The following is an 18,162-nucleotide window of genomic DNA, read 5'->3' on the forward strand; positions in this document are numbered from 1 at the left end:
CAAACTCAATTTCTTTAAATGTTATAAGGGTAAGAAAAAAGGTTTATTTCTGGTAGTTTGCAGTACCATTTTGTCTCAGTTGTCAACAGGACAGTTGTGGAACTTTTCGTAGTATTCTCTTATTACTATGTGTGTGTCGCTGAGGATTAAATGCCAGGCCTCGCACATGCTAGGCAAGTGTTCTGCCACTGAGCTACATTCTCAGACTTAGCTTCTACACAGTTTTGATACAGGGAAAGTAAATGTAACTCCCAATCTGCTAGGTGTCACATACACAACATTCATGTTCCCCAAAATCAAAGAATGAATTCAGAGGAGCAACAGAAGTTGAGAGCAGGAAAACTTTATTCAGAGGGACTAGAGGAGACCTGAAAGTAGGTTTCTAACCAGCCCATTTCTCAAAGGAAGTTTTACAGAGCAAAATCACAAGGTGTGTACAACAGGTCAAAACTATGATAAACCAATAAAATTACCTGGATAGCTGTTTAGGTAATGTTGATCCAATGGGGAAGCAGATCAAACAGCAAGTGTACATGGAAAGAACATAGACCTTCTTTAGGAAAGGATGAATCGGAGGTCCTGGTCACCCATTAGGGTGACTGATGTCTATCTAGACTATTGGATCAGGTGATACTGCTTATCCCTTGGGGAGCACATAAGCCTGATCATTCCCTCTTCTATCTTGAGGCCTCGCCTTCAACAGAGGCACCGCCAGCCACTGTTGTGTGTTTCCATCTTCTACACTGACTCCTTCGAGGGCCTTGCCCTGTCTGACTGCCTGTACTACTTTTACCTACTTAGCATGGGGTTCACAACACTTGAAGCCAATCTGAATGTCCAGTCGTCTGCTCCGAAGTAATGAGGTCTGCAGCTCCAGCTTGGACTCCTCCAGCGATGGGTACCTCACAAGTCACTAAGCAGCCTGTCACACTAGTGCTATAAAAGTAACTGCTGTACCTTATGATGCCCACCCACGTTGGCAGAACTTGGACTACCACGCACTCTACAGTAAGTGTGAAAATCGAGAGGCACTCTTCTTACCTGGTCCATTGCCTTCTGAGTGTAGGAGACCACGTCTCTGGAAATAGTCGTTAACCTGTAAATGAAAATTGTGTAGGAGGCATAAATGTGGGTGATTGGGCATGCAAATTATTTTTCAGTATATTGTTGCCAAAATGTGTTCTCCCTCACCCTGCAGGCCAAATACTCAAGTAAAATTCTAAATTTCAAACAAGCGCCACTGCTATGGCTCAGTACGCCTCTGAGTTTTGCACCGGGGAATCGCCTAGAAAAAACATCGTGAAAACATAGCATTGGCTATTAGGAAAAGCAGGCATTGCAAATCAGAATCTCAGAGTAGTGTGCTGCCTCTTACTCCAGCTACCTGTGCATTGCTGAGCAAGTCTGCCTCTGAGCAATCCTTCCCTGTGAGTCGCAATAAAACCTACCTCGTTGAGTAGCCGGAATTTTGCAAGACCGAAAGCTCACAGAGCCCCAGGTAGGCGAGTACAGCGCAGGCTCGGCAGAGCTCGCCACCGCCGAGTTCGATGCGCTCGGTGCTCGCTCTTTCGCTCTGCGGCGACGCTCGGCGCTCGACTAGGTGCCCAGCGGCGCGCGCGCTCCCTCTCCAAGATGGCGGCTGGTGACGGCGGCGCGGCGGGACCCGGGCGAGCTGAGTGAAGGTAGTGGTGCGGCCCGGCCCGGCCCCGGCGGCGCTGCCCTCCCGTCCCCGCCCTGGCCGCGCCACCTGGCATGGAGCGCCCGAGGCCCGCGCGGCCTGCCGGGCCCGAGGCGGGGACTGGCGTGGCGGCGGGACGGGGGCCGGAGCCGGAGCCAGGGCTGGGGCCGGGGCTTGGGCGGGGCGGGCAGAGTTCAAACCGGGAAGGCGGGAAGGCGGCAGGGAGGAGGCCCGGGCCGGGGGAAGCGCCTGCCGCCTGCTCCAGCCTCGGGTGCCGTGGAGCCTGGACCAGGCTGGGGGACGCCGGCGCGGGGACTGGGTTGGGGGCCGGGACACGGGGCACGGCTCGTGGGGACAGGAGATTAGAGGGGCCGAGCGGGCCGGGATGCAGACTCTGGACTGGCGTGGTACGCGGGGACTGGGCGCCGCATCGTGGTCGGCACTGCTCCTCCCTCCTCGTTGCCAGTTCGATGCACGAGCTGGTGCCGCAGCGTTGCCGTGCGAGCCCCGCTCGCACTGCTGTGGAGTGTCTGCTGTGGAGACCCCGAGGCCGCGTCCCGGGGCGCTGGCACTCAAATCCTTGTGTCGCGCGCATCTGCGTCCCGCCGAGCCCGCCCTCGCATGGGAGCTTCCTCCACGCAGGCCCCGTACCCTCCAGGGCTGCTACTTGTAGATTCACTCGATTTTACTCTACGAAAGAAGAAGCCTTCAGCTCCCTCTCCAAGGCCGGCTGGGTATCTTCCCTCCTTGCAGAATAATAAAGACTGAATCCCACAGGAAGCCTGTTGATTCCACACCGTGTCACAGTGTGTGTCGTCGCCAATCTGCAAGGTGGCCGCAGACCTGTAAGCTGGTGCTGGTCCTTCCGGAGAAGCCTGAATGTAGATAAGGGAGAGAATCCCGATGAAAATGAGAAGACTGCGCTCCCAGAAACAGCAACAAAATTTCGGAGATGTATATCAGACCCTTTGTGATCCTGAAAGGAGTGCTGAAAGAAAAGGAAAAACCTTGGACAGAGCCCAAATCCTGGACCATATCGGAATCGTGGAATTTCACTTCCTGCCCACTTGAGGGGACTTGTTTTGTTTCCTCTTCAGTTCCAAGCTGTATTCTGGGATGACGATACATACATGCCATTGCCAGGGTTCAGACTCACCTCCAAACATTGTCCTCTGTAAGGTTTTCAGCATTTTACAGTTTGCATTTCAAAACAGCCAAACATTTGATGATTTTAACTTTTTCCATAAATACTTTGGTTATTCTGAAAGTTTGTACCTGAATATAATATTTTGATCTCCAACTGGAAGATCAACTCTGCCTCCCCTTTTTCATCCTGAAAAAAGTCCCAGAAGAGTCAGTTGATAATTGCACATTTCTCAAGGATGCCTTTTTTACAGTGGCATGTTTCTTCCATAAACTATTTAATGATGAACTTACGTTGTCATTTCCTTACACAGGAAGACAAACACAAGTAAAATTGTCCCTGCCTCTTGGAGTTGACAACATTGAATTTTGTAAACTCTGAAATTACAGAATTCAGGAGAATGAGTTTTAACACCTCTTACATTGCCGACGTTACTGTGATTCTGTTTTCTAACGGGAAAATCGAACCTGATTTTTTGTGTCATTAACCCTCACAATCTGCTTCCTGCCCCTGCACCTTGAGCTTACCTTAGTAACATTCAAGACCTGGGAGGAAGATCAGGGTTCCCCTTTTGTGAATGCTGCCTGAACTTTGCCTCCCTTTCACACTACTGCTTTGAGGCATCTTTATCTGTTCTCATGTTTCTCTTTTGAGTCACAACCCCCAAGCTTCAATAAAACCCTGATTTAAAGAACCTGGAAATTGAGGACCCCTCAGTCTGCCTAGGCTGAGTGTGATATGGTCTCAAGTAGCTCTTGATCTCGGCTGTCCCAGTTCTTCAGTGAGCTGGACTTGTATTCTAGCCTTCCTCTTTTTCTCCTAAGGTATTTATCCTGTAATCTGTAAAACACTCTTCACTGTGAGATTTTCATCACCTGATTCTAATGTGTAATGCCAACACCAGCACCCTTTGTATGTTGGCTTGCCCCTGAGCTGCAGACCTTAATTTTCTGCTCCTTTTTATAGCTTTTTAGATCTAGTTTTCGAAGCAGTTACTACACTGTATGTACCTTTCATGTTCAGCAGGTCACCATTATCTTTATATGTGGCTATGGAGGTGCTTACTCTTACTGTAGGTTGGTCAGCTCTAGTTGGTGTTGATTTACCAGAGGAGAGCCCACTTATAAGTCCTGGACTTTTGGCATTTTGTTGTTGACTATAGATTAATAGCTATCTTTATGGCAGTGAGGGTTTGTTTTTGTTTTTTTGCTATTATTTCTTATTCTGTACCAAAATTCATTTGACATGAAAAGTATTTAACTGGAAGTCTCAAGCTATAGCGGTTCTTGGCATTATCAGCATATGAAAATCAATGTGATCCACATATTTTTCTAATAATCTCAGTATTTTAGTGCCAACAAGAGCCTGTCCATTTTCAAATAGCAGTGATTGCCCATGTCCATCTTCACACGATTTGGAAACAGTACCACTTGGGTGGAAAAGGAAGACAGTGATCCCCATTTGACACAATTTAGTATTTAAATTCTGGACATGGAGAGCCAGCCACACTATATCTTGTCTCCACAATTTTATGTGAGGCCTGACTTTATGTCTCTTGTTTCATGAAAAGACCCTTTGAGTAAGAAATTTTACAGTATGTCTTTAAAATGATGCAGTTCATTTAGTTTAGCCTCACTTCAGCTTTTCTAACCTTTAGCAAAAGTCCATTCTTCATTTCATCTCTCAGAGAAGGGAAAAAAGCCTTTTTGTGTATTTTCTGTCATCATTCTTGGTAACACTTTTCTGTTTTCAGCTTAGACCTATTTGTGCATTATATTTTATTTGACTTCAAATAAGGCTTTCTGTTTTTTTTTTAACTTACTGTGAAAGTTTCCTTTGTTAATCAAATTCATCTTTTCTCCCACAAGTTACATAGAGCACTTTAATATTATTCTCACCTCCCTGAAAAGATTAATAATGTCATTGAAGTGTCCTTTGATATTGCTACACCCAGCTTACCATGCTGAAGGTAAAATAAAACTTAAGTAAATCACCAGTCAGGTTAACTTTTAAGCATTTGGTTAGCTGGTGAGGGCATTTTCAGGATATTTAATGTACAATTTAAATTTCCTACAGATACTTTTCCTGTAGAGTTTGCTGCTTGTCCTTCAAGTATTTAACGAATTTTACTTAACCATACTATACAATGTGTAAGATTGTTCTCTTCAAAGTTAAAAGTGAGCATTAAACTTGAACACCAAAAAAAACCTGCGATATTTACAACATTCAAATTTATAATAATTCTAAGTAGTGAAGATCTTAAAATCATACACATTTCATCTCCAGTGGACAAATAGCCTTTGAGAGAGGCTTGTGAGCATTGCAAGCTGTCATATGGCCAGCTACTTTAAGCTTTCCTACTTTTACACTTATTAGAACAGCAAAGTCATACCACCCAACAAAAAAGCGCTCTTTAGTCTCTTTGTGTTATCATTTGTGCTTAAGTTGTACAGCTGGTATCTAGCTGGCCCGTCCAGTTGTAGGGTTTTGTGGTTGTCAGTATTCTCTGTTGTCTGTCTTCCTCTGCGTCTTGCTGTATCTGCGTCTTGTAACCACGACTAAACCTAGTCCTGTGATGTGGTGTCAAGTTTTACTTCATCTCCAAGTTGTCAGTCCTGTTAGCTTTTCAAAAACTCATTTTGGAATTACTTTTTAACAAGCCAGTATTTTCTGTGCTTCGCCAAATGACGGCCATAATTTGTAAATCATCTAATTGAGTATAGCATACTTGCTACAGTTTTGACCCCAGTTTACAAACTGACAGAGGAAGCAATGAGGCACCCCTTTATTTCTTGCTGCCCTTCCGGCCAGCCTCTGGATCACTGCGAATTTTCTCCTGGAAGGTTGCTTCTCTGCGTGATCTCACATTACAGGAGGGTTTTCCTTCTTTGTTTCTCAGACCTGGGCCTGTAGACGGAAGGAGCCTGGACAGTGACACATGCAGGATCACCATGGCTTATGATGACTCCGAGAAGAAAGAAGGTATGACCCCTTAACCTGAGAAGCCTTTCCAAGCGGGTGTCCTCTTCAGGCCTTGCAGCCGTGGATTAGAGACCAGCACTGGGCATCACAGCCTGCACTCCACGGGCCGGTCCAGAGCCTGTGCTGACCCTCAGCCACCACGTCATCCCCAGACTAGGCCCGTGGAGACGAAAACCAAGACAGGGTTCCGACATGAGCCTCTCAGGGTCTCAGGCAACCCCTGCAGCACTCTTACCTGTGCCAGCTCCCTGTGCGGGAGGCTGGGACAGGAACACCTGCGGATTCCCACAGAGCAGCAACCACAGCGCAGGACCCGTGCTCTTTCTGCCTTTCCTCTGCAAGTCTGTGTCCACTCACCAGAGCACAACTGAGAACCATGTCTGAAGATGCGCACGGGGCCTTGCATAGCGCAGAAGCTTTCTTCAGGTTTGACTCTTCTGTGTGCAGCCAGGTCATCAAGAAACACTAGTCCCTCTGGATCTAGCCCAGTGTCTCAGTGGACTGAGGAAAATACAGTGTTAATCTGGAAATAGTGGGACGATTGGTTGCTGCTTACTTTTCTCACATCCTTTCCTACATGAACTTGTGCTTCTCAGATTGCTTCGATGGTGATCACGGCTTTGAGGACATAGGCCTTGCAGCCGGCCGAAGCCAGCGAGAAAAGAGACGTTCTTACAAAGATTTCTTAAGGGAAGAGGAAGAGATCGCTGCTCAGGTCAGGAATTCTTCCAAGAAGAAGTTAAAGGTAAGTTGTAAACATTTGAATTAGGACTGTTTTAAAATTAGCACATTTCCTACTATATCAAGGGGAAAGTGTCTCTGTAAAACTTCAGAAAAGAAATGCTATTCCTACCCACGGTTATCACTTCCTGTGATACTTTGACTTTGCTTTGTTTTGCAAAGTCAAATCCTATCCAGCTGCCGGGGATTTAGCTTAGTGGTGTAAGCTCCTGCCTGGCAGGGAGAAGGAGAAGGTCATGAGTTCCATCCCAGGTACCCAAAATAAAAATTAAAAAAAATAAAATCTAAAAAACCCATCTAAAAACAACAGTGGCTCTACATTGCCTTTGCCTTGTTGTATTCCTTCCCTCTTCTTGTACCGGGCTCAGTCCCAGGGTCTTGCACTCCCAGGCTGTGTTGCACTCCCACCCCGTGCTGTCCTCTCAGCATCTGTTCCTTTTCCTCTGTGATTACAGGACAGTGAGCTGTGCTTCTTGGGGACGGACGCACATAGGAAGAAGAGGAAGCACTCCCCTGATGACTGCCACCATGGAGGTAAGGCTGGGGAGGGCAGCAGGTGGGAGGATGTATCGCTGGTTCTTGGAGTCGGGGTAGGGGAAAGGGATCCAGATGTTGCTGACTCAGTGGCCTATTTAACAGGACAGTGGTTCTTGTTCTGAGTGCCGATAAACCAGTGTGAAGGAGGAGAGGTGGAGGGCTGGTATTGTGGAGGCTTCAGCATAGAAGAACAGTCTTCATTTGTGATTCACAGGTACCAGGTTCCTTCTCCCCCCAATCATTCACTTATCTTGTGCCATCATTATCTAGCATCCCTTTGCCAATGTAGTCCTGGGCCCTCTGGCCTGCATTTGTGGGTTATTTCTCAGGGAAGAGCCACTCACAAAGCCAGTGTTCCTAGCTATGCTCTGCTAGTGCTGGTGAAACTAACCTTCTACTGGAATGAGTCTGTCCTGAACATGGAAACCAATAATCCTCTGTGCGCACCCTAATCTAGAGCATAACTCCCAACCCACAGCTGTAGTCTGTTCTTCTGGGTACTCTCTGGTTGCTTGTGAAGACTCGAAGAGAAACAATTTTAGTGGCAAGAGTGGTCTCCAGGGGCTGAGTGCAGTCCGCCAAACCAGGCAGCACATGGGCACTACCTCCAAGCGTTAGAGACCAAAGGGCCTCCCCTTGATCACTCGGCCTCTTTGTCACATTAGCTGGGTGTCTTTGGTGAGGGAAGACACTTGGTAGAAACTGCTCCTGTCTTACTGACAAGCACTTCTCTCATTTGTCTCTAGACATTTCTTCTTTGGAATTGGCACAGAAGAAAAAGAAAAGGTCCAGTCTGCAGGCTGCTGACACAGCTATGGATCTGTTGAAAGCGATCACTTCCCCGCTGGCAGCAGGCGCCAAGCCCCCCAGAAAGGCAGGGGAGAAGTCTTCTGGCTCCTCAAGCCACACAAGCTACATGAGCCACTCAGAGAGCAAGCGTGAGCACCACAGAAAGAAGGTCAGTGCCGGCAGTGGGGAGCCCACCCCGGAGGACAGCAGCTCCCACAAATCCAAGAAAATGAAGCCACTCTACGTGAACACAGAGACCCTGACCCTCCGTGAGCCTGATGGCTTGAAGATGAAACTGATTCTTTCCCCGAAGGAGAAAGGAAGCAGCTCCGTCGAGGACGAGTCTTTTCAGTATCCTCAGCAAGCAGCTGTGAAAAAGTCCTCTAAGAAGTCTGCTCGGGATGAGCAGGGTGCTGTACTCCTAGGACACGAGTTACAGAGTTTTCTGAAAACGGCCCGGAAGAAGCACAAGTCGTCCTCAGAGCCACACTCATCACCCGGCCCTGAAGGCTGTGGATCTGATGCTGCCCCGTTCCCAGAACCCCAGAATTCTAACCTCGACCTTTCAGGGATTGAGCCGATTCTAGTGGAGTCAGACTCATCCTCGGGTGGAGAGCTGGAGGCAGGCGAGTTGGTAATAGATGATTCTTACCGGGAAATCAAGAAGAAGAAGAAGTCAAAGAAGAGCAAAAAGAAGAAGGACAAGGAGAAGCATAAAGAGAAGAGGCACTCCAAGTCTAGGAGGAGTTCGGGGCTGCCTGCTACAGCAGTGGGTGACATCTCAGTGACACCTGGCCCCCCTCCCAGCGTCCCCTGTGCTGGGGCTGCTGCTGCCCCTACCCCGCCACCTCTTAACCTCCCAGCAGATGGGCATGGAGAGAGAAAAAAGAAAAAGGAAGAAAGGGACAGAGAGAGAGAGAGGGGAGAAAAGGTAAAATGTTTTTTGAAGGGGGGCAAGGTTGGTCCAAGATGAAACTGGTTTTCCTGAGGAGGGCACTTCAGGCTTTCTCAGGGCTGGGCGATCTGCTGGAATGAGAGGAAATGTTGCAGGGACCACATCGGTCTCGTGTAGAAACAAGAGTACTCTTTTTATTTATGGTTTTCATATGCCAAGCATAAGCTGAGGAATCCAGCTTCTTAGAATTCCTGGAAAGAGCAGGTCCCAGTTTCTTGCCCTTAGCTGCACTGCCTACCCTGCCAGTTGGAGATGTGCAGAGGTGTTTTTGAGTTCATTTTGGAAAAATTGGCCTTCAGGATCAGTGGTATAGCGATCAGCCAGGCCAACAGAGGAAGCACTGAGCACCTCTGCTGCAGGCTATCTACTACAGCTGGTGCAGAAGCGCCAGGTTCTGTCCTCAGGAGCCTTGTGCCCTGGAGAGGGGAGGAAGAATATCGTCCCTTGACCTTGATTTCTTTCTGCATAACAGGTTTCTAACAGTTGTGTTTCAGGGTCTGATGGCTATGTCATCAAAGATTCCCTCTTTAAAAACATCAGTTGACATTTTGTCCCTGTTATCAAAGTAGTAGTATACTTTTATAGACATTCATAAATTGTATCATTCAAAAAAAAGCAAGGAAATCTTATTTTGAGATAAATTACCAACTGGAAAGAAATCTTATAAACACAAAATAGTAGAAACAAAAAAATGAGTTTTGCCACATGACAATAACCATTCTCTTCCTTTATTCATATTTTTGAAAAATGAAATACCTGATAAAATCTGAGGAAAAGCTAAGAAGGTCATTGGGCATATTATGAATTTGGAAATGGGAATTTAATTTCTGTCTGTGAGGTACAAGTTAATTTTCCCTGCACAGAATACCTTGGGTGTTCAGGGTGGATAGGGACTGGAGATTGAACCCAGGAACTCCACACTGAGCTGCTTTATATTCTGAGACAGGCTATTACCCTGTTTCCCTATCTAGGTTGAACGGGGAATCTTCCTGTCACCACTCCTAGAGTGCCAAGATTATAGGCCTGTGCCTTCACACCTGGCACAGGTGCCCTTTGACAGTATGAGGCAAGGGCATCTCAGTGATATGGCCATGGACATGTGTGCATCTCTTGGAGCCAGAGGAAACAAAGAGGGAGGAAAAAGCCTATCAGAGAACTGTTTGAGGAGCAGCACAGAAAAGTAACAGCTCTAGCCATGTTTCCAGCTGCCTGATGAATGTTCCTACTTTTGAGGTGAATAAGTAAATATGAGGGTCCAGACTTGGCCACACATTCATAATGATCTGGATTCAGCCCTGAACCTGTCATTTCAGCTTTACCTCGAGTCAGTCTGCTTTCCTGGACAGTCTCACTTTGTCTTTTGCACATTTGCACATGCAAGACCCAGTGCTCAGTGCAATAGTTGTAGCTAGGATAGAAAGTTGGGCGTCCCTGTTCTCCTGCTCACTACTGAAGCTGTACCTTCAAGACCTGAACGGGTGCCACCTCTATCAACTCCCCAAGTTTCTAAACTCTCCTGATACCTTGCTGCCTTTCCTGTTCCATATTTTCTTCCTTGTAGTGGAGCTATCTTTGTACCTTGATGGTAGGGACTGTTTTGGTCACCTTAATGTGTCCTCAGCTTCTCAAAGTCCTTGGTAACCATTTTCTTTTCTTTTTTTTATTTAAGGAGAAAAAGGAAAAAACAAAAAGTATAAGTAATCTATCTTACACACTTAAACATATATGGAGTTATAACCTTTAGAGCACTTTCTTTTCTTTTGCACAATGACAATTACACATTTTGGGTTTTATTACTCCCACAGTTCTTATTACTTTTTTTTTTTTTTTTTTGTCTTTTTCCTTTTTATCAGTACTGGGGATCGAACTCATGACTGCCTGCTTACAAGGCAAGCGCTTATGCTGCTGAGCTAAATCCCCAGGCCCTACTTTTTTTGAAGAGAGTAAAACCAAATGCGACATATCAGAACAGAGTCAGTCAAATCAAAATGATGGATATAATAGATAATGTAAAAACAAAATATAAGGTAATCAACAATGGTGACCATACTGCCTCTTGCTATTTTAAGAAGAATTGGCAGTTATAATAAAATTGAACTAAACAGTAAAGAATAAAACCAAAGCATTGGAGACATTACAGGATTTTAAAAATAATAGTCAACCGGAATGGGCATCATAATGATTCTTATTGTCTTCACAGTTATGCCTATACTTTCGAACTTGGTACTATCAAGCAAAGCAGAATAGAGGAAAATCAGTCAAAACAAGATGGTGAGGGCAATACAGGATTTCAAATCAAGTTAATAGGAAATCAAAGTAGGTTACTATAATGTATCCTGCTATTTTTTATTTTTCCCTTAATTAAAAAAATAAAAAGAAAAAAGTAAATAATTCAAAAAAAGGGGATGGAGATAAAAGAGGGCATAACAACAGAACAGCGCAGGTCAAATCAACCATTTGAGCAAAATAGTGTTTCACCACAAGATGTCCTGACATAAAAATAGTTACCATAGTGTCTTTTTCCTTAAAATCTTTGAGTATAACTTTGTATACTGTAGCACCAAACATATCAAGACACTATAAAACCATTCAAGAGAATGACATTATTACAGGATATTTAGGACCAATTAACAGAAAATGAACAATGGTTTCTGTATAATCTCCTTGTCTTTAAAAGTTTTTGCTTATATTATCATATATAATAAAATCCAATAAGATACAACCTTTTAAGATGATGGAGACAGAAGAATACAAGTTTGATGGAACTTCAAAACAAGATGATAGTAAATCAGCACTAGCTATTATGATGTCTTGTTTTCTCCAAAATAGCTGTCCCTACCATCCGATCTTCTCTGTCTCATTTCTGTTGAGTTCTTTTTCTGTCGTTTGTTGTCAGTTTGTCTTCTTCATTTCGTTTTCTGCTCCATTCATTGTGGCCTCTCTGCCACTATTTCTGGAATCTTGGTATTTTCCTTTTTTAGACCATCCTGCAGTATTCTCTGTAGAGTTGAAATGGTGGTTTCAAATCCCCCTAGTTCCTCTTTATCCTGGAAGCACCTTGTTTTTCCATCAATTTCTAGGGACAGTTGTGCAGGATATATCAATCTTGGCTGGAGGTTATTATCTTTCAAAGCTTGAATTATTTCCCCCCACGCTCTTCGTGATTTATGGTTTATGCTGAGAAGTCTGCTGTAATTCTGATGGGTGTTCCCTTGTAAGTGATCTGTTTCTTGTCTCTGATGGCTTTTAATATTCTGTTCTTATATTGAATTTCTGGAAATATTATATGCCTGGGTGTAGCTCTGTTTGGGTTGTAGGTGGCTGAGGGCTTGTATGCCTCATATATTTGTGTATCTTTACCATTTGCTAAATTAGGGAAATTCTCTTGGATTATTTCTATGAATAGCTTTTGTAGTCCATTTGTTCGTGTCCCCACTTCTCTTATGTTCTTAATTCTTAAGTTATAGATCCTCTTATCATCTTCTAGCTTTTGTATTGTTGCTGTTGGTTTTTTTGTTATTTTTAAGAAGTTTTTCATTTCATGCTCCCATATTACAAATCTGCCCTCCAGTTCAGATAATCTATCCTTAGTTTCTTTCAAGCTGTTATGCCAGTTTTTGATAAGAGTTTTTAGTTTCCTGGTAATCTCTTTGAACCTGCTTCACGTATTCTATGCTTTCTCTATTCTCTCCATCAAACAATTCTCCCCTTTTTTTCTGTTCTTCCATTCCATCATCTGTTTTTTCTTGGGTGGTGCTTAGCATTTCTCTAACTATTCTGCTTTTGTCTTGCTTCAGGACATTAATAACTTCATTCCTGAACTCGTCTATGAGGCTCTGGAGATAGCGCTTTATGTCTATTGGTGCCGTGTCTGTTATTGCATGTTTCTCAGGATTGGGGGCCGAGGACCCTTTTTTGTTGTTCCCTCTCCCATATTCTTTGTTCCTTATATATAAGCGTACATAGGAGGCCCAGCTTCCTTCTTTGTTGGCCACAGTCCGTTTGAATTGCCCCGGCTAGGTGTTCCCACCCACCGCAGTGCACCAGGAAGACACAGACCTGAACAAGTCTATGCTGGGCTTGCCCCTCCAGGTCAACCTACCGAAGGCTTCACTGCTAGGGTGCACCTCCAGGCACTGGGACCTGGGTTGGGCTAGCCTACCGGATCTCAGCCAGCGGCGTCTCACAGGCCAGGCACTCCCCACCAATCCTGCTTGAGAGGGGGATATGTGACTGAAGTCACTACAGCATCACGTTCTGGGAAGTCTGCCCAGTCCAAGTATGTCCTCCGCTGAAGCCTCCTCCTCTATGGAAGGGTCCTGATCAGCTCACTCACCGCAGGTCAATGCAGGGCACCTGGCCAGCCCCACTCCCAACTCCATTCAATGCTTCCCACTCTTTGAGTTTTCACGCCTCTCTCCCCACTCTGCCGACCGGGACGCAACAGCGGCTGCAGGAAATTCAGATCGCAGTTTCCAGTGGCTCGAGGTCCGGCTCCCGTGCTGAGACCTTATCTGTTCCTGCTGTATCACCGGGATTGCATTTTCTAGTTGGTTTCTCTTAATTTAGTTCATTCCTGGGTTGGCAAAGAATATCACCCCCTTGCCTAGGACTTCCTGCCCAGCATGATTCCTGGATTTCAAGTGCGGTTTCTCAGAGAGCCTCCGAGGCTGCTGCTATCTGGCATGTTCTTCCAGACCGATAGAACATTTTCTAAGTATATGTCCAATGAATGAATAAGGATAAAAACATCCTATTGATAAGATAGCATGGGAACAGATTGTCCAGAATCTTGAATGCTAGAATGAAGCCCTTGGCTGTGAGTACTTCATGTGTTATGAGCATAGTTTGGATTTCATACAAAGCATAACTTAACAGAGCTGCACAAGATGGCTCAGACTTGTGACAGACAGGAAGACACACAGGAGGTCATGATGGCCCAGAATCCTGAGAGAATGTAAATGGAGAAGCAGATCCCAGAGAGATCTTAGGGAAAACTGAGCAGGATGTGGGGCACTAGAGACATGAGCAAGTCCATCAGATTCCCCCAGAGCCCCAGGAGATAGCCATCTCCTTGAGGTCAGGAATCATTTGTCTTCCCCATGGGTGATCCCCATGGGGCTATCACTGCTAAGGTTTTAGTTTATAGTGAAAACAGTAGTATAAATTAATACTTAATTGTCATTGTTGAAAAATCTGAAAATCTTACTCTAAGTCTAATAATTTATTTATCCAATAGCTATTTGCAGTGTAACTGCCATTTTTTTTTGCCATGTCCAGCACAGCTGTCAATTTTCCCAGAGGCAGATGGTGGAGAATGAAGAAATGGAGACAGGAGTCACAATGCAGAAAGCTGAGGTCAGATGGAGCCCTTTCTCCTGATGGGAGGCAAGGAACTGATTTGTTGAAAACCCTCTGCCTAACAACTTGTTTGCCTAGTGCACCTCAGGTGTGTCTCGTTTGCAGAGCTGGACTAGCTTGTGTACATGGCTCGCCTTGGGTGCTTTGTGTCATCAGGGCTGGCCTTGTTTTAGCCCCACACATGTGATCCATCTCCAGCTTTAGCTGCTCCCCACATTTTTAAAACCTGACCTGGTCATAAAAATTTCCTACGAAACTTTGAAAAAGTAGCCTTTCATGGGCTTTGCTTCAGTATGAAGAACTCTAAAAATGGGGTGCAGGGCTGCTGAGAAAGGAAGCCTCAGGCAGAATGTTCCCTCAGGCCCTATGAACAGAGACTGGAAATGCTAAAGACCCTAGAGGGCCCTTTGACTTTGGACTGCAGGAGCAGAACTAATGAATAAATAAACAGGGAGAAGAGCCCATTCAGGAGAAGATGATGATTTGGAGGTGCCTGCAGCAGGAGGTGGGAGCAGCTGAGCAGTTGAGGGTGTGGGCTGTAGAGCCAACCTGTTGGTCCAAGTCCTGCTCATGTCGCTGGTCTGTGGCATCCCTGTCCAACTCTGAGCTGAGGGTGTCAGCAGACTTCCCTTCTCAAACTGCTGAGGATTAAGAGAGGTGACAGGCGTAGAAGTGCTCTGGGCTGCAGCCTGCCAGGGCACTCTGAGTGGAGTGCCGTTCATCTCCCCAGGGCTTGAGGATATGGAAAGTTAGGGTAGACCGCTGATCTTTTAAGCTGTGCCTCAGTGTAATTCCCAGTGTCAGCAGCCCCTGTGCACTCCTTTGAGCAGTGCCATGACCTTACAGAGCTGAGCTTCCAGTAGCTGCAGTGACAAGAGCCACACCAAATACTGTGTGAAAATCCACAAAGGCACCAAGAATTAGGCAGGTTCAGGGACTTTGCCCAGCATTGAGCAGGAATGCACTCTCATCTCCATGGGATGCTCCAGAGAGCATGGAGGTTTAAGACCTGGAATTCAGCAGAACAGTTGGAACTAGGACTAAAAGTTAGATGTCCATGTGCAGTAGTTGAAATACGTCACTGGATAAGAGGGTGAGCCTAGAGCAGAATGCTCTAGGACACTGCTACTGGGGGCCCAGGGAGGGAAGAAGGAGCAGTTGTGTTGCAGGAGAAACATGGAGTGGTAGGGAAGGACAGTTCCAGGAGCCGCCAGTCCCCTGTTGGTGAGGCCAGCAGAGCCATGACTTTACAGCTGTGCCAGGGAAGGTAGGGGTAATGGCAAGGGCTCTTGCTTTGGGGTGTGAGGGTGGAGAGAAGGGAAATGGGATACCTACTGGGAAGGAGGCAGTTCCCTGGTGAGCTTCATTTGCAGGCTGGATTTTTGCTTTGTTTTTGTTACTGGGGTTTGTATGTTTTGAGTCCTGCTTTCTCAGAGAATCATATGACAGTATCTTTCTGATCTCCCACCGTCACCTTGGAATGGATGCTTTTTGTCACATGGCCAAACTAGGTAACTTGTGGTCTTCCTAAGTCAGTGAGAGTTCATGGTGTACCCTTCAAGGCTGTGCCCACCCATGGCAGGGCCAGGCGGTAGAGTGCCTGGCAGCAGCAGGCCCACTAATGAATGAGCTGGTCTAAGTTGACTCTTCTGGGCTTTCTCTCAGGTAAAGCAGGCTGAGTAGCAGCAACATGTGATGAGAGTCGGTAGCCACCTCTGAGTGCCTGTTCTGTGCTGGGTTTTCAGGCCTAACTGATAGCTGTCCATAGCCCTGTGTGATAGAGGGAAAAGCTGAGAAGATGCAGAGCCAGAATTTCAGTATAGGTTTCCTTCATCCCAAGTTTGTCCTCTCTCCTTGGTAATCACATGCCACATGATTACCTAGTGCCATAATATGCCACAACAAAGATAAAAACATTTGGCATCAAAGAAAACCAGTTCAGGGTATTAGGGTCTCAAGATATGCAATCTGTCCTGTTGGGAAGTGGAAGGCTTGCCAGGCGTGATGGTACATGCCTATAACCCCAGCAATCAGAAGGCTGAAGCAGAAGGATCATTGAGTTGGAGGCCAGCTTGGGCTATATAAGCAAGTTCAAGACCCACCTGAACTGCACAGTGAGACTCTTTAAAAAAAAAAAAAAAGTGAGAGGCTTAGAACAGAAAGGTTAGCAGTGGGAAGCTTGGCCTCAGTTCCACGGTGGGTGGGTTCCAACCTAAACCTGCCACATTCTGGCCCTGTTCCCTTGAAATGCTTCCTCATTTCAGTTGGCTAACATGTACAGTGGGACTGTTTCAGTTACACTCCTGATACCTATGATGTGCTTAGTCCAGGGCACACGTGGCAGTTGGCTGCTCTTACACCTAGTTTTCCAAAGCATAAACACATAGGAAGACACTCTTAAGAAACTTCTGTGGTCAGTCACTTCACATGTTACATTGACTCAGCAAGGAGATTATTATGTGTCTAATTCAGCTGAGTAGCACTGGCCTCTAAGGGATCTGGCTAGGTGGCACTTAGGTGGAAACAACAGAAAGGAGCAAAAGCAGATGTTCTAGGCTATTTCCCCTAGCTGGTTGCTCTTTGGAGAGCTATATGATCACTGATGATGGACAATAGAAGAGCCCTGTGACCCTTCTGCTCTCTACTTTTAAAGTGGAGACTTCACATAGAGGCCATGGACAGAGGGGGTCCTGTGCATGTGCGCTCTGGCTTCTTCCCACACGCAGTGCCGATTTGCCAGTCCTGCGCACTGCTGAGGGTATGGAGAGGAATAAGGAAGGGCCACTTTCCTCAGCTGTGGTCTGTCAGGCTGGAAAGCATTAGCAGGGGCTGGTGTGGAGGGCTAAGTGGTGGTAAAGAAGAGCACACAGAAGATAGGAAGGGGAGACGTTAGAAAGCAGGACCTTTGGGGCCTCGACAAGTCTGTCAGCCAGAAGCCAGTGAAGAAGGCGGGGTGGGGTAGGGGCACTGAGGGAAATCCCATGGAAGTCTCTGTGTGTGGAGCTCTTAGTGTGGTCCTGGCCCCATACTCGCTGACCACCACGGCATTGCAGTCTCAGATCACTGCTGAGTGTGAGTGTGACAGAAGCAAGGGAAGGGAAGTGACCCCCATCAGTGGCAGGCAGGAACTGGGCTCTGTGCTCTCCTGCTCTGCAGGAAGGGGTTCAGGTCTGTTCCATGGTGAGAGATAGCAGGTATATCATGAACACTGCAGAAGGATTTCTGTTCAGATAGCTAAAGCAAGAACTTTGATATGAAACCTTGTTAACCTTGCCTCAGCTAGCTCAGATTTGGGATCTCAGTCAGATTGGGTCAGAAAAGGGTCAGCAGGCAGTGAGGGTCTGTGTTCAGCCCTCCCGAGATGAGGCTCTGGACCTCTGTTTCTTCAGAAGCTACAAAGTTCACAGATCTTCTCTGGGTAAAGCTCTTGCAGCAGTGTCTCCTAAATGGTATTGACAGCTTTTAGCTTAGAGACTAAAGGGACTTCCTATTTAAGAGGGAAAAATTAAATTTTTTAAAGATTTACAAGCTGTGTGGTGCCTTTAGCACCAGATGTTTTATGCTTCAAACATTGGATTTTAAACTAGTTATAAAGAGGGATTTTCATCAGGTTCTCAGAGTTCTATGCTTCAAAAGTGAGACTTATGAAGACCATTAAGAAGTTGCCTTTGTTTTGGCTTAGCTTGGCTTGGTTTTTTATGGAACTGGGGATTAAGTTCGAGGTCTTCATATTGAGCGATTTTTGTTGTTTTTCCTTTTGAGACAAGGTCTCATTGTGCAGTTCAGGCTGGCCTTGAGCTCACTTTGTAGCGTAGGCTGTCTCAAACTTGGAATGGCTCAGCCTCTGGAGTGCCGGAATTACAGGTGTGTACCACCATGCCCAGCTTTTTAAAAAAATTTATTTTTGAGACAGGATCTCACTAATTTGCACTCCTCTCTCAATTTCTCAAAGTGGTGGAATTATAGGTGTGCACC

At 46.0% G+C, this 18,162-nt stretch overlaps 2 protein-coding genes across 7 annotated transcripts in view; one reads left to right on the forward strand and one right to left on the reverse strand.

Annotated features, from left to right (window-relative positions):
* Positions 1-327: 327 nt before the first annotated feature.
* LOC134477479 (uncharacterized) lies at positions 328-2,713 on the reverse strand. The gene is made up of 5 exons (XM_063255586.1): positions 2,686-2,713; positions 2,476-2,540; positions 1,449-2,341; positions 1,042-1,096; positions 328-936 (listed from the first exon to the last, which is right to left on the reverse strand). Exons 1-5 carry the CDS (start codon positions 2,711-2,713, stop codon positions 931-933), a joined length of 1,047 nt encoding a protein of 348 aa, XP_063111656.1. The 3' UTR covers positions 328-930.
* Positions 1,580-18,162, forward strand: part of Hmgxb4 (HMG-box containing 4) — a 32,680-nt gene continuing 16,097 nt past the window's right edge. For 3 of the 6 annotated variants that reach the window (XM_063255555.1, XM_063255556.1, XM_063255557.1), the window contains exons 1-4: positions 5,722-5,804; positions 6,401-6,549; positions 7,001-7,079; positions 7,829-8,802. In XM_063255555.1, coding sequence (XP_063111625.1) covers positions 5,774-5,804; positions 6,401-6,549; positions 7,001-7,079; positions 7,829-8,802 — 1,233 coding nt within the window. In that variant the 5' untranslated portion in view covers positions 5,722-5,773. Of the gene's footprint in view, positions 1,683-5,721; positions 5,805-6,400; positions 6,550-7,000; positions 7,080-7,184; positions 7,297-7,828; positions 8,803-14,106; positions 14,276-18,162 lie in introns of those variants that run through there. The other 3 variants (XM_013143003.3, XM_063255558.1, XM_063255559.1) reach the window with 3 other exon arrangements.

The sequence above is a fragment of the Cavia porcellus genome, unplaced genomic scaffold, assembly GCF_034190915.1.
Source record: "Cavia porcellus strain 051 isolate PalLab524CR breed Dunkin Hartley unplaced genomic scaffold, mCavPor4.1 scaffold_8, whole genome shotgun sequence".
In the NCBI taxonomy this organism is placed as follows: Eukaryota; Metazoa; Chordata; class Mammalia; order Rodentia; family Caviidae; genus Cavia; species Cavia porcellus.